At 43.8% G+C, this 26,205-nt stretch overlaps 1 pseudogene and 3 gene segments (V, D, J or C); all 4 read right to left on the reverse strand.

The window, feature by feature from the left end:
• Positions 1-2,947: 2,947 nt before the first annotated feature.
• LOC114115739 (T cell receptor alpha variable 18-like) lies at positions 2,948-4,026 on the reverse strand. The segment is given in 2 exon segments: positions 2,948-3,710; positions 3,840-4,026. Coding segments are annotated over 2 exon segments (519 nt in total).
• Positions 4,027-11,032: 7,006 nt separating this feature from the next.
• On the reverse strand, positions 11,033-14,687 carry LOC114115895 (T cell receptor alpha variable 18-like). The segment is given in 2 exon segments: positions 11,033-14,404; positions 14,532-14,687. Coding segments are annotated over 2 exon segments (543 nt in total).
• Positions 14,688-19,481: 4,794 nt separating this feature from the next.
• Positions 19,482-20,185, reverse strand: LOC114112167 (T cell receptor alpha variable 18-like; annotated as a pseudogene).
• A 2,562-nt stretch (positions 20,186-22,747) lies between these two features.
• Positions 22,748-25,875, reverse strand: LOC114115678 (T cell receptor alpha variable 18-like). The segment is given in 2 exon segments: positions 22,748-25,569; positions 25,702-25,875. Coding segments are annotated over 2 exon segments (510 nt in total).
• Positions 25,876-26,205: the final 330 nt, after the last annotated feature.

The following is a 26,205-nucleotide window of genomic DNA, read 5'->3' on the forward strand; positions in this document are numbered from 1 at the left end:
TCTGAGTTAAATTCACCCATTCCAGTCCATTTTAGTTCGCTGATTCCTAGAATGTCGATATTCACTCTTGCCATCTCTTGTTTGACCACTTCCAAATTGCCTTGATTCATGGACCTGACATTCCAGGTTCCTATGCAATATTGCTCTTTACAGCATCGGACCTTGCTTCTATCACCAGTCACATCCACAGCTGGGTATTGTTTTTGCTTTGGCTCCATCCCTTCATTCTTTCTGAAGTTATTTCTCCACTGATATCTAGTAGCATATTGGGCACCTACTGCCCTGGGGAGTTCCTCTTTCAGTATCCTATCATTTTGCCTTTTCATACCATTCATGGGGTTCTCAAGGCAAGAATACTGCAGTGGTTTTCCATTCCCTTCTCCAGTGGACCACGTTCTGTCAGACCTCTCCACCATGACCCATCCATCTTGGGTTGCCCTGTGGGCATGGCTCAGTTTCACTGAGTTAGCCAAGGGTGTGGTCCTAGTGTGATTAGATTGACTAGTTTTCTGTGAGTATGGTTTCAGTGTGTCTGCCCTCTGATGCCCTCTTGCAACACCTACCATCTTACTTGGGTTTCTCTTACCTTGGGTGTGGGGTATCTCTTCACGGCTGCTCCAGCAAAGCGCAGCAGCTGCTCCTTACGTTGAATGAGGGGTATCTCCTCACTGCAGCCCTTCCTAACCTTCAACGTGGGATGGCTCCTCTAAGCCCTCCTGCACCTGCACAGCCACCGCTCCTTGGACGTGGGGTTGCTCTTCCCGGCTGCTGCCCCTGACCTCGGACGTGGGGTAGTTCCTCTCGGCAATCGCCCCTGACCTCGGACGGATGCGGAGTGGCTCCTCCCGGCCACCCCTGAACTCGGACGGGGGTAGCTCCTCTCGGCCGTTCCTGCGCCGTCACAGCCTGTCATTCTCGGCCGCTGCCCCTGACCTCGGACGTGGGGTAAATCTTCTTGGCCCCCGCTCTGCGGGCATGGGGTCCTCCCGGCTTCTGCCCCTACTTCGGACATGGGGTAGCTCCTCTCGGCTGTGCTAAGCGCGCTGGTCGCTGCCGCTTGCGCCTAGTGCGCAGGTCGCAAAAGTGGATCCGCATTCCTGCCCCTGAGCAGAGGAGTGGGAGATGCTCCCACTTCGGGAGGGGGTGATACTTCCTCCTAGTTTCTTGAACAGGTGAAAAAGCTCACTCTGCTGCCAAGATAACTTATTGTAAGTGTACATAAACACTTTGTCCATGTGTCTGAAATATGACTGATTGATGAATTGATTTTCCATGTTTTTGTTGCTGTTCAGTCCCTAGGTCATGTCTGACTCTTTACAACCCCAGGAACTGCAGCACGCCAGGAGCTTTGTTCTCTCTTTCCTTGACTTTTCTATCCCTTCTGGTTGCTCCAGAAATGCTGCTGCCTAAGTAAGTTCCAGGAGGAGACCTTCCTGACAAGATATTCCTTCTGAAGGGCCCCGTGGATCAGAGCAGCTCACTCTGTAAATATTGCAGGTGTTGTGTGTCCTTCCCTGTCCTTTACTATCTCCCAGAGTTTGCTAAACTCACATCCATCGCATCAGTGATGCCATCCAACCATCTTATTCTCTGTCACCTCTTTATCCTCTTGCCCTCAATCTTTCCCAGCATCAGGGTCTTCTCCAGTGAATCGGTTCTTCACATCAGGTGGCTAAAATATTAGAACTTCAGCTTCAGCATCAGTCCTTCCAATGAATGTTTAGGATTGATATCCTTTAGGATTGACTGGTTTGATCTCCTTGCAGTCCAAGGGACTCTCAAGAGTCTTCTCCAACATCACAGCTAGAAAGAATCAATACTTTGGCACTCAGCCTTCTTTATGGTTCAACTTTCACATCCATACATGGTTACTGGGAAAGCCATAGCTCTGACTATATGGACCTTTGTGGGTAAAGTAATGTCTCTGCTTTTTAATATGCTGTCTAGGTTGGTCATAGCTTTTCTTCCAAGAAGCAAGCATCTTTTAATTTCATGGCTGAAGTCACCATTTGCAGTGATTTTGAAGCCCAAGATGATTAAATCTGTCACTATTTCCTCATTTTCTCCATCTATTTGCCATAAAGTGATGAGACCAGATGATGTAATCTTAATGTTTTAATGTTGAGTTTTAATCCAGCTTTTTCACTCTTCTCTTTCACCTGCATCAAGAGATTCTTTAGTTTCCTTTCACTTTCTGCCATCAAAGTGGAATCATCCACATACCGTTGAGGTTGTTGATATTTCTCCTGGCAATCTTGATTCCAGCTTGTGAGTCATCCAGCCCTGCATTTCACATGATGTACTCCACATATAAGTTAAATAAGCAGGGTGACAATATATAGCCTTGACATACTCCTTTCCCAATTTTGAACCAGTCCATTGTTCCATGTCCAGCACTAACTGTTCTTCTTGTCCTGCATGCAGGTTTCTTGGGTATTCCCATCTCTTTAAGAATTTCCCACAGTTTATTATGATCCACACAGTGAAAGGATTTAGTGTAGTCAATGAAAAATCCCATTACTTTTTCTGTGATCCAGCAGATATTGGATCTGCTCTGGTTCCTCTGCCTTTTCTAAACCCAGTTTCTACAACAGAAATTCTTGGTTCATGTACTGCTGAAGCCTAGCTTGAAGGATTTTGAGCATAATCTTGCTAACATGTGAAATGAGTGTAACTGTATGGTAATTTGAACATTCTTTGGCGTTCATTTCCCTGAGATGAGGTTACTAACAGAGACTATCCTGTACCTAGTTTGAATACAAACAACACCACACAAGGCCTGCGATGTTTACAGAGTGGGCTGCTCTCATCCGCAGGGCCCTTGACAGAAGGAGTATCTTCTCAGAAACTCTCCTCCTGGAACTTACTTAGGCAGCAGCATTTCTGACAATCAGAAGGAATGGAAAAGTCAAGGAAAGAGAGAATAAAACTCCAGTCACAGAAGATGGAGTGTCTGCAGGTGAAACTCAGCAGGATACACAGTCTTGGACTGAATTTTTAAAACCAGAGACTAGCTTCCAGGTCACACACTCATCCATCAACAATGTGCCCTGGAATTTTCCTTAACACACTGTGAAATATTTCAGCATATATAATCTGAATTGTCATTGAAGAGTTAATGACACTTTAAGGGATTCTATCTGAGGGGATGTTGATGGGCTGAAAACAGGCATTTCTGGAGAAAAGCTCGTAGGTTCCTTTCTGCACTGTCCAGCTCCAGATTCCTCTCTGTAGGGCAACCCAAGAATTCATAGGTCCTTGGCTCTGAGGAGCAGATCTGGAAGTGCTTTGACAATACCTCTAGCAGAGCACACTGGAGAGAGAAACAACACCCCCTCTCAGGGCTGCCCACAGCCAGAGCCCCATCTGCACTCTGGGTTTGTGCTCAGCTCCCCCGCAGCCCTGTGTCACTGTGTCACTCAGAGCACAGTAGTACACAGCCGAGTCTGATGCTTGCACTGCCCGTTTCTGCAGGTGGAAGGACCTGTCACTCTGAACAAGAGTGGCCTGAAAACCTTCGCTCTTTGGCTTTGGGTCTGACATCGAGCCCTTCAGGAGGAGTCGAGGAGCTTTGTTGAAATGCTGGATATACCAGAAATGATAGGGAGAAAAACCAGCAGTCTGGTAAGTGCAGTTCAGGGTCATGAGAGCCCCCTCTGAGACAGTCACTGGGCCTTCTGTCTGGCTCACTGAGTCACCATTGGTCCCTCCTGGAAGAGAATCACTTCGTTATGATAGAAATGTACAGGAGGAGAGTTTTCAGCCAGAGAAGAAAAATAAAACTTACCTGTAATCATAGAAAAGTGAAAAATCATTAACATGTACATAATGTTACTTACTGAGTATTAAGATGATCAGAAGAACTGAGTGAGTGGCAGAATGCATGTTCGCAAAAGAAAACGATCCTTGTTCCCTGCAATACACAAATCTAATAAATCTAGTCTCCATCTGGATGTTACAGAAGCTCCTTGCTCAGAAACTGAGAGCCCCTTTCTGTACTGCAGCAATATTCTGTCTTGTGGCTACAAAGCAGGCAAGTGAAACCAGCTCCTGAATACAGTGAGGAACCGCATCTGAAGGCAGCCCCGCCCTCTGGTGGTGATCGTGAAAAGTGCACCACAGTCTAGTGTGACCTATTTCTCCTGATTAATAGCTTGTGGGGTACATACAGGTGAATGGAACAGGACCCTAAGAAGAGAGTCCTAAACATAAGCGTGCTTAGCGAAATATTCTATTATTACTTCCACATTTTTTTGCATGGTACAGGTATCTCTAGCTTCGCAAGAAACCCCAGTTACAATTTCTGGATGGAATAGTCAGAGGTTCCTTCCTTGTGTCTCCGATTCCCATGGGTCAGAGAAGGATCCCTCTGTATGGAAAGTGCTCCCTCCTCTCCCCAAGTCATTTCTCTGAAGGAGTTATATTCATGATGACTCTGTCAACATGCTGTGGAGAATATTTTATCTAAGGCAGGTGTCAAATAATGTGTAGTTAAGTGATAAGGTTATTATCCTGATTTATCATGGAATGAAGGATTAGTAAAACACAATAAAAGTAAAATACGTGACTTCTTTTTCACTGATAATGGTAGAGTTGATCTCCCAATTGGAAAACTATTTTTGGACCTTGAACATCAGGGAGCACAGGGATCAAGAAAACAGATGAGATGAGCACTAACATTGCCCAGCTTCCTTCATGGAGGCAGCTTCCAGGCACCAGTGCACGAGGGATTTACCAAAAATAGTGCAGCTGTCTCATTGTGGGATTCAGACAGAATAGGAGAATGGAGATCCTGAAATACATAAAAATTGTGAACCTCTGTACAGGAGAGGAGGAATGTTGACAAACAGAGAGAGAGAGAGAAGCGCAAGGCAAGGCTTTGCAGTGGGGAGTAGGGGCAGGGGGAGTTGGACCATCCTTGGATGAGGGCAACCTTGCGCCTTTAGCCTCATGAGGGACAGGTGGCCTTACTTAGGTACCTTGGTTCTTGAAACACAATCACTATTGTTTCCCTTCTTGTCACATAGTTGTTTTAACTCAACTAAGTATTTTTTAGAATGTCAAGTTTAGATGCTTAATATGTTAGCCAGGCGCTCTTCATTCCAGAGGCATGTGTATGTGGTGTTCATCTGTCTTCTGTTTATTTGTTTTATTGAGAATTCAGGAAAATCTATGGAAAGAATTGTTTGCTCAGTGTCTATCAGCCTATTTGTCTGGTTTCCTGTACAATTATCTGGCTAGTGAAGTGAACCCAGAGAAGATTTAACATGGTCATTTTATAGCTTGTTTTCTCTAGGGTTGGGTTTACCTCATGCAAAGTAAGACTGTGCCATGGTAAGAAGTCAAAGCATTGCTCTTTGCTGACATACACCATTCTAAGGCGTGGGGACGCTGCGGCTGCAGACAGCTGGGAGGTTGCCTTACATGGGATGTCAGGGCAGTGCTGTCAACCCAGGAACAGTGTCCGTGACTCTTAGTTTAATTAAGTCCGATTTGTTTATTTTTGTTTTTATTTCCAATACTCTAGGAGGTGGGTCAAAGAGGATCATGCTGTGATGTATGTCAAAGAGTGTACTACCTATGTTTTCCTCTAAGAGTTTGATGGATTCTGGCCTTCATTTAAGTCGTTAATCCATTTTGAGTTTATTTTGTGTATGGTGTTGGGAAGGGTTCTAGTGTCATCCTTTTACCTGTGGTTTTCCAATTGTCTTCCAATTAAAAATGAATGTTTCTAAATGGCAATAACCAAGTCAGTTGAACACAAGAGCAATCTTCTTCAAATGATACCTATTAATGGACACAGAATTTCTCAACAGTCAAATGACCTGTTTTTCAAAATTAGGGTATTCTTTTAATGCACAGCTGTTTGCTGAGCTGTTCTGTTTTGTTTTTGTTTTTGGCTGTGCCGGGCCTTAATTTCGGCTTGTGAGATCTAGTTCCCTGATCAAGGATCAAACTCAAGCCCCCAGCATTTGGGAGAGAAGAGTCCTAGCCCCTGGACCATAGTTCCCCCTACAAATGGGGTCTTGAGTCAAGTAAGTTATCATGCTGGCAGGACTTTGGCTCGGCGGATCCCCGAGGTTCTCTTAAACTTTTGTGCATGTTCAGGAATCCCTGGGCTCCAGCATTCATTCTGGAAACTTACAGAGTTGTCCACAACGTGGAAACCAAAACCAGACATGATTCCTATCTCAGACTGCTTTCAGTTGACTGAGGAGCAGGTGAAAAAGAAAAAAATCCTCAGCCCTGTCTGTAGTCTTATCAGCCTGGACCCAGAGATGTGGAATGAGGAGTCAGATGGGAAGTAGAGAGCTGACATAGTTACCACCAGGGGAATAAAACCTGCTTGGATACTTTCCTTTCACTGTTCAGATTTCGTTTGTTTTTTTCATCTCCCTCTCCCTTCCTAGGCCCTGTTGATCAAAATGTTGAAGCCCCAGTGCTCAGGTGTCCAACACCCAGTGTGCAAGACCCTAGGTTGTTTGGAGGAAATGTGAGTTTACCTTCAGATGGGTGTTCAGACATCCCCCCTGTTAAATAAGGATGGGGACTACATCCTCCAGGAATATTAAAATTATTATAACTATTAAATTCTGCATTTTTATAGTTGTGCCTATAAATTTTTAAATGACAATAATTCAGTGTTTATGCCACATCTCCTAGACTGCCCAGAAATAAAACATATATCTCTTTTCTGCTTCTGTGTCCCCCAGTGTCTTTACAGAAAGTCTGGTCCCGAAGTTGCAGACAGGAGTTCAGCCTGCAGAGATGTGCAGGGTAAACTCTGTGCAATGGGCCCAATTGTAGCAGAGATGCAGAGCACTGACCCAAGGGGCTCCGCATTCCTGCTCATGAGCAGAGGAGTGGGGAGAGGTTCCTGCCTTGGGAGGGGCTGATACTTTCTCCTAGTTTCTTGGAGCAGGTGAGAAACTCAGTCCACTCCAACGGCAGTCTGCCTTCAAACTGGGTACAGGATGAGAATATCCTCTTTGCCAGTGATCACATAATCTCAGGGAAAATCAATTCATCAATCAATCAAGTTTCAGTTATATTGAAAAAGTGTTCATATACTCTTGAAACAATAACAGGAAAAAAATCTCCCCTTAACTCACACAGAGATTTTGTATGTCACAAGTTATCCAATAGCAGTATATATATTTTTTAAGGTGAAAAATGCCATTTCTTCTTATCGTTTATCTTGACATGTGGAACTTTGCCGAATGTTTACTAATTGTGTACAAGGCTGAAAGCAAATCAGTTTGAAGGCTGCAGTGAATAGTGATCGTGTCTTACAGCATTTTTCCATTGATCTGTCAACAAATATGGGAAAATACACCTTCAGTTATACAGTTGGGGGAATTAAAGTGGCCCTGCCTGGCCCTGAGAAGGGCACTTTTATGTTGAGCATAAGCCACCTGCTCTTCTCTGTCAGGACCGGGGGCTTGTCTGGAGGGGCTGCTGAGATGGGAACGTTGACCACAGGGCTACCAAACCCTGTAGGCGACATTCCTAGCAGCGCCAGCACGGCCCTGGCTTTTCCCTGAGCTTCAGATCCTTTCCTGAAAAATAAGGAGAAACTTTGTCTTATAAAAAGAATGACATGAATGAAAATCTGATGTAGGCACTGGAACAAACTCTGCCTTTTATATTAATAATGGTCATCAGTGAGTGATCCCTACTGTATCAAGATGCCATAATATGTACCGGTGCTTTAAATTTTACTTATATAAAACACACAGGCAGGTGTGTTTATATATATTTTAATTTTATAATGATTTTAAACAGATAGAGATATATAGATGATTTTGATTCTTAAGTCCATAAAGTAGGTTCTATTATTGCCATTTTACATACTAAGAAACTGATGCACAGAGAGGCTAAGGAGTCCCTCAAAAGTCCTGCTGTGATGCAGATGACAGGGTTCGAATCCAGCTAAGTTCAATTCATCCTTTTATTAAGGATGATATCAAATGTATACAAAAGTGTCCAGGATGAAAGAACAAAGTCTGGGCCTGTCCTCCCCTCCTGCCTGCATGCCTGTCCCTTTTCCTCCGCCCTCTCCCTCCAGGGAGGCAGAACAGTGCTCCTGATGTGTTACAGGCAGGTGGCTTCCCTCGTCACCCTGCTCTCTTCCTGTGCCCGTGGCTTCTTATTACACTGGGAAGCGATGTGAGCAGCGCCTGGATAACTCTTACATCTAACAGTCCTTTCTTAAGTCAGGGAGGGTGTTAGGAACTCAGAAAGGATAGAGAACTAAGTGGTCCTGTGAGGTGAGTAAAATTTTGGAAAGGACTTCCCTGGTGGCTCAGATGGAAAAAAATTCTGTCTGCAATACAGGAGACCTAGTTTCAGGCCCTGGATCGGGAAGATCCCCTGGAGGAAAAAATGGCAACCCACTCGAGTCATCCTGTCTGGGGAATTCCACGGACAGAGGAGCCTGGCACCCTACAGCCCATAGGGTTGCAAAATGGTTGCACACGACTGAGCGACTCACACTAACTCAACAGCAGCTTCATGACTAACCTTCACACTTTACAGATGAGGAAGCAGAAAGTCAGAGTGAACGACCTGCTTAAGGTCACACAGTCTGTGCTGTGAGGTCCTTTCTGCCTCCTATCCTGTACTGGAGACCATACAGCCCCCTGGGACCTCAGCTCCACCAAAGGAGACATCACATCTGTCTTGCCAACTAATGTTTCCCCAATGCTGACCAGAAAACCAAGAATTAATTAATAAACTATACTGAAATTTCTCACACTGGGATCCATGCTGTGATGATAAAAATCACAGGGAAAACAACAGGTATATTTCCATGAGATGTTAATTCAGATTTATTTGCTTTGTGGATCAGCTCCTATATTATGACTAATAATTTAAAATTTTATTTTTGATCTATTCATGTTGTAATTGGTAAATCTGGATAGATTTTAAACATAAAATGAGTCTATATCAAAGGCATTATGCAATCAAACACGACTTTGACTTCTACCCCAGAGGATGTTGTGCTTTTAGATATTTTTATAGAGAACCTAGAAATCCAGTTTTCAATGTGATGTCTGATTTTTAAATAATAACCATAACTACTAGCTTCATATGCACAGTCCAAGGTTGCAGCCTCCTTCTTCACCACAGAAATTGCAGACTGGACTTGAGTTATCTTCTGGGTCATGCTGGATCCTTCAGGAAAGAGCCTTTACTTACACCCATGATGGTATAGGGGATGAAGTGTTTAGGACCTAATGCCCCGATTCCATTGCCCCTTATCCCTGCTTTTCAAGGTGCATCAGGTAACAATGTTCTGCCCTCCCCACAACCTTGGCACTGAGAGAGGACCATGAGTCCTGTGTGTGGCCACCCTCACCAAGACAGACAGAGGCTCTGCCTGCCCTTGGCGCACTGGCAACCAGCATATTGGCAGCTCCTCCCTATAGAAATGTGTTCTCTGCTGCATTTCAGATCCAGAGCTGAATTCTGCACCCTGTGCTCAAGAGGTCCAGGCAGAGCTCCTGGGCTGTGGGATGCTTCTGCCCCACGCAGGAAGCTGAGTCAGCAGCTGGAGGGCAGTGTGTCTGTGTCGTGTCACATACTTCCTTTTTAGGAGGGAAATGCTAGACTTCTGCACATCAGTTTGTCAAATTAGAACACTCTCAGACTAGAAATAAACAGTGGTAAAACAGAATCATGTTCAGTTCATTCTCCTTAGGATCAGAGAATCAAAAGGAACAATGAGGTTTCCACTCTAACAGAAAGGCAGAATTTTTCACCTCAATCTTTGTCTCTGCCTCCTATGGAATCTGGTAAAAGTTACCTGCGAAATATTTTGTTGTCTATGAACGATTTCATATCCTGCCTCTGCATCACAAAATCTGTCAAGTGTGTGCCATGTTAAATAGCAGCAAGGGGAGAAATACATGTGTATGTGATCACAATTTACATGTGTGTATTTGTGTAAACAAAAGTAAATTCAGAAAATTTTAGTCAGTGCCTAAATATAAGAACCTCTGTTAAAACTCAATACACGTATTTCTGAATCACCCCCAACTCTTCCAAACCACACCCATTAATTGTGGTGCAAATTAAGATAGGGAAAACCCTAAAAATACACAAATCCAGGGCCAAAGCATTATCAAAGGCAATGAAATCCTGTTAGAAATGCCAGCAGAGTTCAATCTCCATTGACCTCTGCTGCTTGCATCATAGTCTAAAACTCTTTGACATCTTAAATATTTGGAGCTGTGTCTCACTGCTCTTGACATAGGTCCATGAAAACATGTAAGACCAAGGTCATCAAAACTTTAAATGTTATTGTTCTTCATAAGGGCTTTGCCTGGTGGCTCAGCTGGTAAAGAATCCGCCTGCAATGTGGAAGACCTGGGTTTGATCCCGAGGTTCGGAAGGTCCCCTGGATAAGGGCATGACTACCCACTCCAGTATTCTAACCTGGAGAATTCTTGATAAACCAATTTGCATAATGCCAGAGATGAAGATGGACCAGCATTCTTTTTACCCTCCCTCTCAGCTTTATCAGGTAGCTTTCACTTTAAAACTCTCGAAATTCTTGAAGCCACTAAAGCAAACACTAGATTTTAGGCTTTTTTATCGAGAGAAAATTGCCTTCGAAAGTTTCTGCTTTCGCACGTATTACTAATGTGCTTAGAGAAGTCAAAGAAGCTTCCTCATCACACCCGTATTGTTCCTGTTTAGTCGCTAAGTTGTGCCTGACTCTTTGCAACCCCATGAACTGTTGCCCACCAGGCTGCTCTGTCCATGGGATTTCCAAGACCAGGATACTGGGGTGGGTTGCTGTATCCTTCTCCAGGGGATCTGCTCAACCCAGGGGCTGAACTCATGCTGAAGAAGATCTTCTGCATAGGCAGGCGGATTCTGTACCACTGAGCCCCCGGGGAAGCCCAGGCCCATATTTACTAATTGTCTAAAAAAGAATTTGCTTTAATAAGATACACACTGTAGCAGAACAGAAAATGCTGTGTCTTACAGTCCCAATGAGGAAACATATTTGCCACACGAAGGGTTTTGTTGTTTTTTTTTTTATTTGAAAAATACAGCCCTCATTGCCATGGTAAAGACCTGTAATGTATGTCCCCTTTCATATGGCTACTGAGGCTCAGCTACGAGCCCTGGAATGCGCAGGTTATTCAATCACAGAGAATCTGAGCAACTTTATGTTCAAAGACATAAATGATGATGACTGCAATTTTTTGACTTCAGTGTTCAGGAATATATATAGACTCCTGTGGTTGCCCATTGAGTACAGTGCAGTTTTGATTATTGCATTAACTTATTTTTTATCAAATGAAAACTTCAAAAATTATAAAATTCTAAGAATGAAATGGTATTTAACAAAAAAAAAAAACAGATTTCATGGCGGTTCTATCAAAAATAGCTTTTAAGAATATTTGTCATGCATCAGAATGATTGAGGTCCTACCCAAGCTCTGCTCCTAACTGGTTATGCAACCTTGATTAAGTTACTAAACATCTCTACACCTCAACTTTAAGATTTTTAAAATGGAAGTTTCCTAGTATCCACTTGAAGAGGTGGAGAGGGATTTAAAATGCTTAGCCCATTGCCCATAAACCTGCCAGTGTCACATAGTGGGGACAAACAGAGCTCAGTGAGTGAATAAAGTGATTTGTGAAAGATACATTATTCTAAGACACGTGTGGTGTCTTAAAGCAATACAATCCTGAAGCAGGAGGCTCGGTCATGTCTGCTATATTCTCAACACTTATTCATATGACTGACACATATGAGTATGTGCTCAAAAGCTATCTTGGATGAATGCAGGTATAGCTTGGAATGATTATATCTCATGTAAGCATGAAAGCAGAATTTTAAAGAGCATTTTCTCTTGTACTTATTCATTTTACATCCATAAGGAAATGTTGGTACCAAATAAAGCAAAATGAAATGAAACAAATATGAAAATACAAAACGTCAAACCTCTAACTGAATGCACATTTACTTAGAGCAATAGAGCTCCTGCACCTGAGTGCTCATACCAGCATTATTTATAAGAGCTAAAAAGTGGAAATAACCAAAATGTTTCCAAAACAATCATTCTTTAACTGAAGAATGGATAAGGAGAATAGAGGGTATCCCAGAGCAGCCTATTAAGTGACCTTAAGGCGTAGAGAAGCACTGATATGGAGACACGCCATGGAGAGACTCCACTAGGTAAAGAAGACAGGTACAAACAGTCATATGCGATCTGATTCTGTCCCTAGGAAACGCCCAGAACCGTCAAATCCACAGAGACAGAGAACAGAGGCGTGGATGCCCGTGTCTGGGGGAAACGGGGAACGAGAGTGACTGCTAATGGGTACCAAGTTTCTTCCTGGGGTGGGGTTCTGGAATCAGATAGTACTGATGACTGCACAACTCTGTGAACATGCTAAAAACCACTCACTTGTACGGTTAAAAGCGTGAAGGTGATGATATGTGAATCATCTTTATAAAGCTGTTATTTAAAAAGTGATAGAGCTGAAAATACTCATATTAATTACAGATCAAGTGCTGGGACAGAAAGAGTCCTGGGGGGTTCTACTCTGCCAATATCAAGGCAAAGTAAGATGGTTATAATGCTTTGATCTTAAAGAGGAGGGTAAAATTTATGAAGAGGGTTTACCATGAAGCAAATTCAGCTTGTATTTCAGGATCCCTTAGTGTCCTGGGCCCAAGAAACTTGATTTTGTAATTTTATTTTCTTTTTCTTCATAAGAGCCTCTGAAATCACAGAAGACTCAGGCTCTGAAAACCTTCATCTGTACCTGTCAGTCCCACAGAATCATACAAGAGGGATAAATCACAGGTGAGGTTCAGAGACCTCCAGAATGCCAGGACGAATTTCTCTCGGTGAGTTTCATTCATTGCAAGGTACAGTGAGAGCCACACATTTCTCTGTTTTCTGCTCCTCTGCTGTGGGAACATTGTGAATATGTCAAGAGTTTAGAATCCCAGTCAACAAAAGTCCATGTGCCCTCTTTTCACTAATGGACTGTTTGCTTGGTCACTGAATTTGAGACATTTCAAAAGGACCAGAGGCCTCAATACAGCAATAAAGATAATATGTCAGGTTCCGTGGTCATGCTTATGTCCAGAATTTCTCACAGCACAGATCCTCAAGACCAGAATCGGGATCATGACCCAGCATTCTGTAAAGAGCTGCCATGATGACAAGATGCGGGTGGAGCTGTGTCACCAACATATAAGCAAGACACCTCATGCACAAAAGGTTCACTGACTAGACTGCTCTGGCCCACGGGGCCCTTGACAGAAGGAATATCTTCTCAGGAAACCGTCTTCATGGGACTCGCAGCAGCAGCATTTCTTGAGCAACCATAAGAGCTGGGAAAGTCAAGGGAAGAGAGTGTGAAGGCCCCAGTCACTAAAGATGGAGTGTCTGCAGGTGAAACTCAGCAAGACACACAATTCCGGTCTGAATTATAACACTGAGACAGCAGCTTCAAGGCCATACATTCATCCATGAACAAGGTGCCTGGAGTTTCCATCAACAGGTTGTGACATATTTCAGCATATATCAACTGATCTGTCACTGAACAGAGTTAATGTCACTTCCAGGAATTCTATGCCATCTGGAGAAATGTGACTGGGCTAAAAACAGGCATTTCTGGAGAAGGCCGTTTAGATTCCTCTTTTCACTGTTCCTCCCAGATTCCTCTCTATAGACCAATCCAAGAATTGCAGGGTTCTTGGCACTGAGCTTCAGAGCCGGAAGTACTTTGACGATGCCTCTGGCATAAAACGGGCTCTCAGGTGGCCTAGTGGTAAAGAGTCTGCCTGATAAACAGGAGACATGGGTACCATTCCTGGGTTGGGATAATTCCCAGGGAAAGAAATGGCAATCCACTCCAGTCTTCTTGCCTGGGAAATCCCATGGACAGAAGAGCCCACTACAGTCACAGGGTTGCAAAAGAGTCGGACATGACTTAGCACATAAACAACAGCACAGCTAGCATAAAACACCAAAGACAGAAAGAGCCACCCCCTTGCAGGGCTGCCCACAGCCAGAGCCCCATCTGCACTCTGGGTTTGTGCTCAGCTCCCCCGCAGCCCTGTGTCACTGTGTCACTCAGAGCACAGTAGTACACAGCCGAGTCTGATGCTTGCACTGCCTGTTTCTGCAGGTGGAAGGACCTGTCACTCTGAACAAGAGTGGCCTGAAAACCTTCACTCTTTGGCTTTGGGTCTCTTGCTGAGCCCTTCAGGAAGAGTTGAAGAGCTTTGTTGAGATGCTGGACGTACCAGTAAAGATAGGGAGCCGAATCAGCAGTCTGGTAAGTGCAGTTCAGGGTCATGAGAGCCCCCTCTGAGACAGTCACTGGGCCTTCTGTCTGGCTCACTGAGTCACCATTGGTCCCTCCTACAAGAGAATCACTTTGTTACAGTAGAAATGTACTGGAGTTTTCAGCCAGGGAAGTAATATAAAACTTACCTATAATCATAGAAAAATGAAAAATCATTAACTTTTAGGATAAAATGTTACTTACTGAATATTAAGATGATCAGAAGAACTGAGTGAGTGGCAGAATGCATGTTCGCAAAAGAAAACGATCCTTGTTGCCTGGAATACACCAGTCTAACAAATCTAGTCTCCATCTGGATGTTACAGAAGCTCCTCGCTCAGAAACTGAGAGCAATATTCTGTCTTGTGGCTACAAAGTAGGCAAGTGAAACCAGCTGCTGAATACATTGAAGAACCGCATCTGAAGGAAGCCCCGCCCTCTGGTGGTGATCATGAAAATTGCACCACATTCTGGTCTGACCTATTTGTCCTGATAATAGCTTGCAGGGTACATACAAGAGAATGGGACAGGACCCTAAGAACAGAGTCCTAAACAAAAGCGTTCTTAGCGAAATATTCTATTTTACTTCCATAGTTTTTTTGCATGGTACAGGTGTCTCTAGCTTCGCAAGAAACCCCAGTTACAGTTTCTAGACGGAATAGTCAGTGGTTCCTTCCTTGTGTCTCTGATTCCCATGGGTCAGAGAAGGAGCCCTCTGTATGGAAAGTGCTTCCTCCTCAACCCAAGCCATTTCTCTGAAGTAGTTATATTCATGTTGACTCTGTCAACATGCCATGGAGAAAATTTTATCTAAGGCAGGTGTCAAATAATGTGTAGTTAAGTGATAAGTTTATTATCCTGATTTATCATGGAATGACAGATTTGTAAAACAATAAAAGTTATGACTTCTTTTTCACTGATAATGGCAGAGTTGATCTTCCAATTGGAAGACTATTTTTGGACCTTGAACATCAGGGAGCACATAGATAAGGAAAACTGATGAGATGAGCACTAACATTGCCCAGCTTCCTTCATGGAGGCACCAGTGCACGAGGGATTTACCAAAAATGGTGCAGCTGTCTCATTGTGGGATTGAGACAGAATAGGAAAACGGAGTTCCTGAAATACCTAAAAATCGTGGACCTCTGTACAGGAGAGGAGGAATATCGACAGAGAGAGAGAGAGAGAGAGAGAGAGAGAGAGAGAGAGAGAGAAAGCACAAGGCAGGGCTTGCCGGGGGAGAGTGGACGCGGGGGAGTCGGACCATCCTTGGATGACGGCAACCTTACGCCTTTAGCTTCATGAGAGACAGGTGGCCTTAATTAGGTACCTTGGTTCTTGAAACAAAAACACTATCGTTTCCCTTCTCATCGCATGGTTGTTTTAAGTCAACTAAGTATTTTTTAGAATGTCAAGTTTAGATGCTTAATATGTTAGCCCGGCACTCTTCATTCCAGAGGCATGTGCACGTGGTGTTCATCTGTCTCCTATTTATTTGTTTTATTAAGGATTCAGACATCTCTATGGAAAGCACTGTTTGCTCAGTGTCTGTCAGCCCATTTGTCTGGTTTCCTGTGCAATTATTTCTGCTAGTGAAGTGAACCCAGCAGAAGATTTAATGGGGTCATTTCATAGCTTGTTCTTTTCTCTAGGATAGGGTTTATTTTATGCAAAGTCTGACTATATTATGGTAAGACTTGTTGCCATTGTTCTTTGCTGACATACACAATTCTGAGGCCTGGGAGCGTGTGGCTGCAGACAGCTGGGAGGCTGCCTGACACGGGCTTTCAAGGCCGCGCTGTCAATCCAGTAACAATGGTTGTGTCTCAGTCAGATGAACTCAAGAACAATCAAATGTGCCTTTTTCACCTACAGAGATTTTCTCACCTGTTAAAATGAATTTTGTTAGTTCTTACCAAAACTGGGATCATTTTTAATGCACATCTGTTTGTTGGCCTGTTCTTTCTCTTTGTTTCTTGTCTGCACCAGGTCTTATTTTAGGCGTGTGGGATCTAGTTCCCTGACCCGGGATCGAACCTGGGCCTCCTGCAATGTGAGTGCAGAGTCCTACTCACTGAACCAACCCTCCACCTAAAATTAGCATCTTGAGTTGAAATTATCATGCTGGCAGGACTCTCTGGCTCAGCAGATCACCTAGATTCTCTTAAATTCTTGTGCATTTTCAGGAATCCCTAGCTTCCAGCATTCATTCTGGAAATTTACAGGGTTGTCTACAATGTGGAAACAAAAATCAGACACAATTCCTAACTTTAATTGCTTTCAGTTTATTGAGGAGCAGGTAAGCAAAAAAAAAAAAATCCTATGCCCTGTCTGTACTCCCACTAGCCTGGACCCCAATACATGAAATGAGGAATCAGACTGGAAATAGAGAGCTGATACAGTTACCACCAGGGAAATAAAACCTGCTAGAATACTTCTTCCCCCACCGTTAAGATTTTTTTTTGTTCTTTCATCTCCCTCTCCATTTCTAGGCCTCTTTATTAAGCTGTTGAACCCCCAGTGCACAGGTGGCCAGCACCCAGTGTGCAGGACTCCAGGATGTCAGGGAGGAAGGCAGTGCTTACCTTCAGGTGGGTGTGAATTCTCCCTAAGTGAGGATGGTGACGACATCTGCCAAGACCATAAAACTACTATAACTACTAAACTCTGCGTTTAAGTAGTTGTGTCCATAAATTGGGTTTCCCCAGTAGCTCAGCAGTAAAGAATCTGCCTGCCAATTGAGGAGATGAGGGTTCCATCCCTGGGTCAGGAAGATCCCTTGAAGGAGAAAATAGCAACCCGCTCCAGTATTCTTGCCTAGAAAATTCCACAGACAGAGGAGCCTGGCAGGCTACGGTCCACAGGATTGCAAAGAGTCGGACACCACTTAGCAACTGAGCGCCAGACACAATGCACACACGCCTGTAAATTATGAAATGACAGTGATTAGTGTCCTGGCCACACCTCACAGCCTGCCCCGCAGTCAACATGCATCTCTTCCCACCTGCTGTGCCCACCACTGTCCTTCCAGAAAGTCTGCTCCCGGAAGTCACAGACAGGAGTTCAGCCTGAAAGATGAGGGGACCCTCTGCGCAATGGGCACGAGTGTAGCAGAGAAACAGAAAGTGACCAAAGAGGCTCCGCATTCCTGCTCGTGAGCAGAGGAGTGTGGAGACGCTCCTGCTTGGCGAGTGGGTGGTAACTTCTCCTAGTCTCTGGAGTAGGTGAAAAGCCCACCCCACTGCCAAGACAGCTTATTGTGAGAGCACATGAACACTTCTTCCACGTGTCTGAGATACAGCTGACTGGTGACTTAATTTCCCCTGCTTTGCTGCTGTTCCATCTCTAGGTCACGTCTGACTCTTTACGACCCCAGGAACTGCAGCATGTCAGGATTCCCTATTCTCACTATCTCCCAGAGTTTGCTCAAACTCATGTCCATTGAGTCAGTGATGCCATCCAACCATCTTACCCTCTCTGTCACCTTCTTATCGTCTTGCCCTCAGTCTTTCCCATCACCAGTGTCTTCTCCAGTGAATTGATTCTTCGCAATCAGGTGGCCAAAGCATTGGAGCTTCAGTTTCCGTATTCCAGCAGGTTTAATCCGCGGGTGGTAACTGCATCAGAATTCCAGATTCAAGATTGCTGCTTAGCCTTCTTTTAGGTCCAACTTTCACATCCACACATGATTACTGGGTAAACCATAGCTCTGACTATAGGGACCTTTGTCGGTGAAGTAATGTCTCTGCTTTTTAATACACTGTCTAGGTTTGTCACGTCTTTTCTTCCAAGGATCAAGCGTCTTTTAATTCCATGGCTGCAGTCACCATCTGCAGTGGCTTTGGAACCCAAGAAAATAAAATCTGTCATTGTTTCCACTTTTTCCCCATCTATTTGCCATAAAGTGATGGGACCAGATGCCATAATCTCAGTTTTTTGAATGTTGAGTTTTAATCCAGCTTTTTTATTCTCCTCTTTCACCCTCATCAAGAGACTCTTTACTTTCTCTTTGCTTTCTGCCATTCGAGTGGTACCATCTGCATATCTGAGACTGTTACTATTTCTCCTGACAAACTTGACTCCAGCTTGTGAATCATCCAGCCCAGCATTTCGCATGGTGGACTCTGCATATAAGTTAAATAAGCAGGGTGACAATATACAGCCGTGGAGTGCTCTTTTTCCAAATTGGAACCAGTCCATTGTTCCATGTGCAGTACTAACTGTTGCTTCTTGTCCTGCATATAGGTTTCTTGGGTATTCCCATCTCTTTAAGAATTTTCCACACTTTGTTGTGATCCACACAGTCAAAGGCTTTAGAATAGTCAATGAAACAGAAGTAGACTTTTTTAAATTCCTTTGCTTTTTTCTGTGATTCAGAGGGTGTTGGTAATTTGATCTCTGGTTCCTCTGCCTTTTCTAAACTCAGCTTGTACTTCTGAAGTTCTTGGTTCACGTATTGCTGAAGAAGAGCTTGAAGGATTTTGAGCATAATCTTGCTAGCATGTGAAATGAGTGCAAAGGTATGGTAATTTGAACATTCTTTGGCATCCATTTCCCTGAGATGAGGTTATTAGCAAAGAGAATATCCTGTACCCATTGAATACAAACAATGCACACAGCGCCTGCGATGTTTACAGAGTGGGCTGCTCTCATCCACAGGGCCCTTGACAGAAGGAGTGTCTTCTCAGAAACTCTCCTCCTGGAACTCACTTAGGCAGCAGCATTTCTGGAGCAACCAGAGGGGATGGAAAAGTCAAGGAAAGAGAGAATAAAGCTCCAGTCCCTGAAGATGGAGTGTCTGCAGGTGAAACTCAGCAGAATACACAATCTTGGCCTGAATTTTAAAAACCAGAGACTAGCTTCCAGGTCACACAGTCATCCATCAACATTGTGCCCTGGAATTTTCCTTAACACATTGTGAAATATATAGCATATATAATCTGAATTGTCATTGAAGAGTTAATGTCACTTTAAGGGATTCTATCTGGGGGGATGTCGATGGGCTGAAATCAGGCATTTCTGGAGAAAAGCTCTTAGGTTCCTTTCTGCACTGTCCCGCTCCGGATTCCTCTCTGTAGGGCAACCCAAGAATTCATAGGTCCTTGGCTCTGAGGAGCAGACCTGGAAGTGCTTTGACAGTTTCTCTAGGAGAGCTCACTGGAGAGAGAAACAACACCCCTCGCAGGGCTGCCCACAGCCAGAGCCCCATCTGCACTCTGGGTTTGTGCTCAGCTCCCCCGCAGCCCTGTGTCACTGTGTCACTCAGAGTACAGTAGTACACAGCTGAGTCTGATGCTTGCACTGCCCGTTTCTGCAGGTGGAAGGACCTGTCACTCTTAACAAGAGTGGCCTGAAAACCTTCATGCTCTACCTTCTTGTCTGCTGTTAAGCCCTTCAGGAGGACTTGAGGAGCTTTGTTGAGATGCTGGACGTACCAGAAAAGATAGACAGTCGAATATGTGGCCTGGTAAGTGCAGTTCAGGGTCATGCGAGCCCCCTCTGAGACAGTCACTGGGCCTTCTGTCTGGTTCACTGAGTCACCATTGGTCCCTCCTACAAGAAAATCACTTTGTTACAGTAGAAATGTACAGGATGAGAGTTTTCAATCCGAAAAGAAAAATACAACTTACCTATAATTATAAAAAAGTGAAAAATCATTAACATTTGGAATAAAATATTACTTACTGAATATTAAGATGATCAGAAGAACTGAGTGAGTGACAGGATGCATGTTCGCAAAAGAAAACGATCCTTGTTCCCTGCAATACACCAGTCTAACAAATCTAGTCTCCATCTGGATGTTACAGAAGCTCCTCACTCAGAAACTGAGAGCCCTTTCTGTACTGCAGCAATATTCTGTCTTGCAGCTATAAAGCAGGCAAGTGAAACCAGCTCCTGAATGCAGTGAGGAACCGCATCTGAAGGAAGCTCCGCCCTCTGGTGGTGATCATGAAAATTGCACCGCAGTCGAGTCTGACCTGTTCCTCCTGATAATAGTTTGTGGGATTACATACAGGAGAATGGGACAGGACCCTAAGAAGAGAGTCCTAAACATAAGCGTGCTTGGGGAATATTCTATTATTACTTCCATAATTTTTTGCATGGTACAGGTATCTCTAGCTTCACAAGAAACCCCAGTCACAATTTCTAGATGGAATAGTCAGAGGCTCCTTGCTTGTGTCTCTGATTCCCATGGATCAGAGAAGGATCCCTCTGTATGAAAAGTATTTCCTCCTCAACCCAAGTCATTTCTCTGAAGTAGTGATATTCATGTTGACTCTGTCAACATGCCATGGAGAAAATTTTATCTAAGGCAGGTGTCAAATAATGTGTAGTTAAGTGATAAGTTTATTATCCTGATTTATCATGGAATGACAGATTTGTAAAACACAATAAAAATATAATATGTGACTTCTTTTTCACTGATAATGGCAGAGTTGATCTTCCATTGGAAAACTATTTTTGGACCTTGAACATCAGGGAGCACAGAGATAAGGAAAACAGATGAGATGAGCACTAACATTGCCCAACTTCCTTCATGGAGGCAGCTTCCAGGCACCAGTGCATGAGGGGTTTACCAAAAATAGTGCAGCTGTCTCATTGTGGGATTCAGACAGAATAGGAAAACGGAGATCCTGAAATACCTAAAAATTGTGGACCTCTGTACAGGAGAGGAGGAATGTTGACAAAAAAGGAGAGAGAGAGAGATAAGCGCAAGGCAGGTGTTGGGGGGGAGAGTAGGCGGGGAGTTGGACCATCCTTGGAGGACAGAAACCTTACGCCTTTAGCCTCATGAGGAACAGGTGACCTTACTTAGGTAACCTGGTTCTTGAAGCATCTTTTTACCTCTTGTCACATTCTTGCTTTAATTCAACTAAGCATTTTTTTAAGAATGTCAAGTTTAGATGCTTCATATATTGGCCAGACACTCTTCATTCCTGAGGCATGTGTGTGGTATTTATCTGTCTTCTGTTTGTTTGTTTGTTTGTTTTATTACGGATTCAGGAATCTCAGTGGAAAGAACTGTTTGCTCAGTGCCTGTCAGCCTCTTTGTCTAGTTTCTTGTGCAATTATTTGTGCTAGTGAAGTGAACGCAGCAGAAGATTTAATGGGGTCATTTCATAGCTTGTTCTTTTCTCTAGGATAGGGTTTGTTTTATGCAAAGTCTGACTATATTATGGTAAGAATCATTGCCATTGTTCTTTGCTGACATACACCATTCTAAGGCTTGGGAGCGTGTGGCTGCAGACAGCTGGAAGGCTGCCTTACATGGGCTTTCAGGGCCATGTTGTCAATCCAGTAACAATGGCTTGTGACTCAGTCAGATGAATCAAGAACACTCAAATGTGTCTTTTTCACCTACAGATATTTTCTCACCAGTTAAAATGAATTTTGTTAATTCTTACCAAAACTGGGATCTTTTTTAATGCGCATCTGTTTGCTGAGCTGTTCTTTTTGTTTGTTTTTTGTCTGTGCCAGGTCTTATTTTAGGCGTGTGGGATCTAGTTCCCTGACCAGGGATCGAACCTGGGCCTCCTGCAATGTGAGTGCAGAGTCCTACTCACTGAACCAACCCTCCACCTAAAATTAGCATCTTGAGTTGAAGTTATCATGCTGGCAGGACTCTCTGGCTCCGCAGATCACCTAGATTCTCTTAAACTCTTGTGCATTTTCAGGAATCCCTAGCCTCAGCATTCATTCTGGAAAGTTACAGGGTTTTCTACAATGTGGAAACCAAAATCAGACACAATTCCTACCTCAAATTGCTTTCAGTTGATTGAGGAGTAGGTAAGCAAAAAAAGAAAAAAAAATCCTATGCCCTGTCTGTACTCCCACTAGCCTGGACCGCAGTACGTGAAATGAGGGATCAGACCGAAAGAAGAGAACTGATGAGTTACCACTAGGGAAATAAAACCTGCTAGAATACTTGTGATTCCCCACCGTTAAGATTTATTTTTGTTTTTTCATCCCCCTCTCCATTTCTAGGTCTGTTTACTAAGATGTTGAACCCCCAGTGCACAGGTGGCCAGCACCCAGTGTGCAGGACTCCAGGATGTCAGGGAGGAAGGCAGTGCTTACCTTCAGGTGGGTGTCCAGATTCTCTCTAAGTGATGATGGTGAGTACATCTGCCAAGACTGTAAAACTACTGTAAGTATTAAACTCTGCATTTAAGTAGTTGTGCCAACAAATTGGGCTTCCCAGGTGCTAAGTGATAAAGAATCTGCCTACCAATTGAGGAGACGAGGGTTCAGTCCCTGGGTCAGAAAGATCCCCTGGAGAAGGGAATAGCATCCCACTCAGTATCTTGCCTGGAAAATTCCATGGACAGAGGAGTCTGTTGGGCTACAGTCCACGGAGTCACAAAGAGTCCGACACCACTTAGCAACTCACGCACGCCTATAAATTATGAAATGACAATGATTAGTATCCTGGCCACATCTCACAGACTGCCCAGCAGTAAAATATACATCCCTTCCTGCCTGCTGCGCCCACAACTGTCCTTCCAGAAAGTCTGCTCCGGAAGGTGCAGACAGGAATTCAGCCTGCAGAGATGCAGAGGGACTCTCTGTGCACTGGGCATGATTGTATCAGAGACGCAGAGCAGTGACCCAAGCAGCTCCGCCTTCCTGCTCCTGAGCAGAGGAGTGGGGAGATGCTCCCTCTTTGGGAGGGGTGACACTTCCTCCTAGTTTCTTGAACAGGTGAAAAAGCTCACTCTGCTGCCAAGATAACTGATTGTAAGAGTACATAAACACTTTTTCCATGTGTCTGAAATATGACTGATTGATGAATTGATTTTCCATGTTTTTGTTGCTGTTCAGTCCCTAGGTCATGTCTGACTCTTTACAACCTCAGGAACTGCAGCACGCCAGGAGCTTTGTTCTCTCTTTCCTTGACTTTTCTATCCCTTCTGGTTGCTCCAGAAATGCTGCTGCCTAAGTAAGTTTCAAGAGGAGAGCTTCCTGACAAGATAGTCCTTCTGAAGGGCCCTGTGGATCAGAGCAGCTCACTCTGTAAATATTGCAGGTGTTGTGTGTCCTTCCCTGTCCTTTACTGTCAACCGGAGTTTGCTAAACTCACGTCCATTGAGTCAGTGATGCCATCCAACCATCTTATCCTCTGCCACCTCCTTATCCTCTTGCCCTCAATCTTCCCCAGCATCAGAGTCTTCTCCAGTGAATTGGTTCTTCACACCAGGTGGCCAAAATATTGGAACTTTAGCTTCAACATAAGTCCTTCCAATGAATATTCAGGGTTGATATCCTTTAGGATTGACTGGTTTGCTCTCCTTGCAGTCCAAGGGACTCTCAAGAGTCTTCTCCAACACCACAGCTAGAAAGCATCAATTCTTTGGCACTCAGCCTTCTTTATGGTTCAACTTTCACATCCATACATGATTACTGGGGACCATAGCTCTGATTATATGGACCTTTGTGGGTAAAGTAATGTCTCTGCTTTTTAATATGCTGTCTAGTTTGGTCATAACTTTTCTTCCAAAGAGCAAGCATCTTTTAATTTCATGGCTGAAGTCACCATTTGCAGTGATTTTGAAGCCCAAGATAATTAAATCTGTCACTGTTTCCTCATTTTCCCCATCTATATGCCATAAAGTGATGAGACCAAATGATGTAATCTTAGTTTTTTAATGTTGAGTTTTAATCCAGCTTTTTCACTCTCCTCTTTCACCTGCATCAAGAGGTTCTTTAGTTTCTTCTCATTTTCTGCCATCAGAGTGGAATCATCTACATACCATTGAGGTTGTTGATATTTCTCCTGGCAATCTTGATTCCAGCTTATGAGTCATCCAGCCCTGCATTTCACATGATGTACTCCACATATAAGTTAAATAAGCAGGGTGACAATATATAGCCTTGACATACTCCTTTCCCAGTTTTGAACCAGTCCATTGTTCCATGTCCAGCACTAACTGTTGCTTCTTGTCGTGCATATAGGTTTCTTGGCTATCCCATCTCTTTAAGAATTTCCCACAGTTTATTGTGATCCACACAGTCAAAGGCTTTAATGTAGTAAATGAAGCAGTAGATTTTTTAAATCCCGTTACTTTTTCTGTGATCCAGCAGAAATTGGATATGCTCTGGTTCCTCTGCCTTTTCTAAACCCAGCTTCTACAACAGAAATTCTTGGTTCATGTACTGCTGAAGCTTAGCTTGAATGATTTTGAGCATAATCTTGCTAACATGTGAAATGAGTGCAGCTGTATGGTAATTTGAACATTCTTTGGCATTCATTTCCCTGAGATGAGGTTACTAGGAAAGAGAATATCCTGTACCTAGTTTGAATACAAACAATACACACACCACCTGCGATATTTAGAGTGGGCTGCTCTGAGCCGCAGGGCTCTTGACAGAAGGAATATCTTGTCAGAAATTCTCCTCCTGGAACTTACTTAGGCAGCAGCATTTCTGGAGCAACCAGAAGCTATGGAAAAGTCAAGGAAAGAGAGAATAAATCTCCAGTCACTGAAGATGGAGTGTCTGCACTGAAACTCAGCAGAATATACAATCATGGCCTGAATTTTAAAAACCAGAGACTAGCCTCCAGATCACACAGTCATCCATTAACAATGTGCCCTGGAATTTTCCTTAACACATTATGAGATAGTTCAGCATATATAATCTGAATTGTCATTGAAGAGTTAATGTCACTTTAAGAGATTCTATGCCATCTGGGGAAATGCGGATGGGCTGAAACCAGGCCTTTTGGGAGAAAAGCGCTTAGGTTCCTCTTTACACTGTCCTGCCCCAGATTTCTCTGTAAGGCAATCCAAGAATTCCAATGTCCTCAGTTCTGAGTATCAGAGCTGGAAGTGCTTTGACAGTACCTCTGGAGAGAGAAACAACACCCCTCGCAGGGCTGCCCACAGCCAGAGCCCCATCTGCACTCTGGGTTTGTGCTCAGCTCCCCCGCAGCCCTGTGTCACTGTGTCACTCAGAGCACAGTAGTACACAGCCGAGTCTGATGCTTGCACTGCCCGTTTCTGCAGGTGGAAGGACCTGTCACTCTGAACAAGAGTGGCCTGAAAACCTTCATGCTCTACCTTCTTGTCTGCTGTTAAGCCCTTCAGGAGGACTTGAGGAGCTTTGTTGGAATGCTGGATATACCAGAAAAGATAGGGAGAAAAACCAGCAGTCTGGTAAGTGCAGTTCAGGGTCATGAGAGCCCCCTCTGAGACAGTCACTGGGCCTTCTGTCTGGTTCACTGAGTCACCATTGGTCCCTCCTATAAGAAAATCACTTTGTTATCACAGAAATGTACAGGAGGAGAGTTTTCAGTCAGGGAAGAAAAACAAAACTTACCCATAATTATAAGAAAGTGAAAAATCATTAGAATTTAGAATAAAATGTTACTTACCTAATACTAAGATGATCAGAAGAACTGAGTGAGTGACAGGATGCATGTTCACAAAAGAAAACGATGCTTGTTCCCTGGAATACATCAGTCTAACAAATCTAGTCTCCGTCTGGATGTTACAGAAGCTCCTCACTCAGAATTTGAGAGCCGCTTTCTGTACTGCAGCAATGTTCTGTCTTGTGGCTACAAAGTAGGCAAGGGGAACCAGCTCCTGAATACAGTGAGGAACCGCATCTGAAGGAAGCTCCGCCCTCTGGTGGTGATCGTGAAAATTGCACTAAAGTCTAGTCTGACCTGTTCCTCCTGATAAAAGTTTGTGGGATTTCATACAGGAGAATGGGACAGGACCCTAAGAAGAGAGTCCTAAACATCAGCGTGCTTGGGGAATATTGTCTTATTACTTCCATAATTTTTTGCACGGTACAGGTATCTCTAGCTTCGCAAGAAACCCCAGTTACAATTTCTAGATGGAATAGTCAGAGGTTCCTTTCTTGCAGGTGTCTC

Source organism: Ovis aries, chromosome 7, assembly GCF_016772045.2.
Source record: "Ovis aries strain OAR_USU_Benz2616 breed Rambouillet chromosome 7, ARS-UI_Ramb_v3.0, whole genome shotgun sequence".
NCBI classification, from domain to species: domain Eukaryota; kingdom Metazoa; phylum Chordata; class Mammalia; order Artiodactyla; family Bovidae; genus Ovis; species Ovis aries.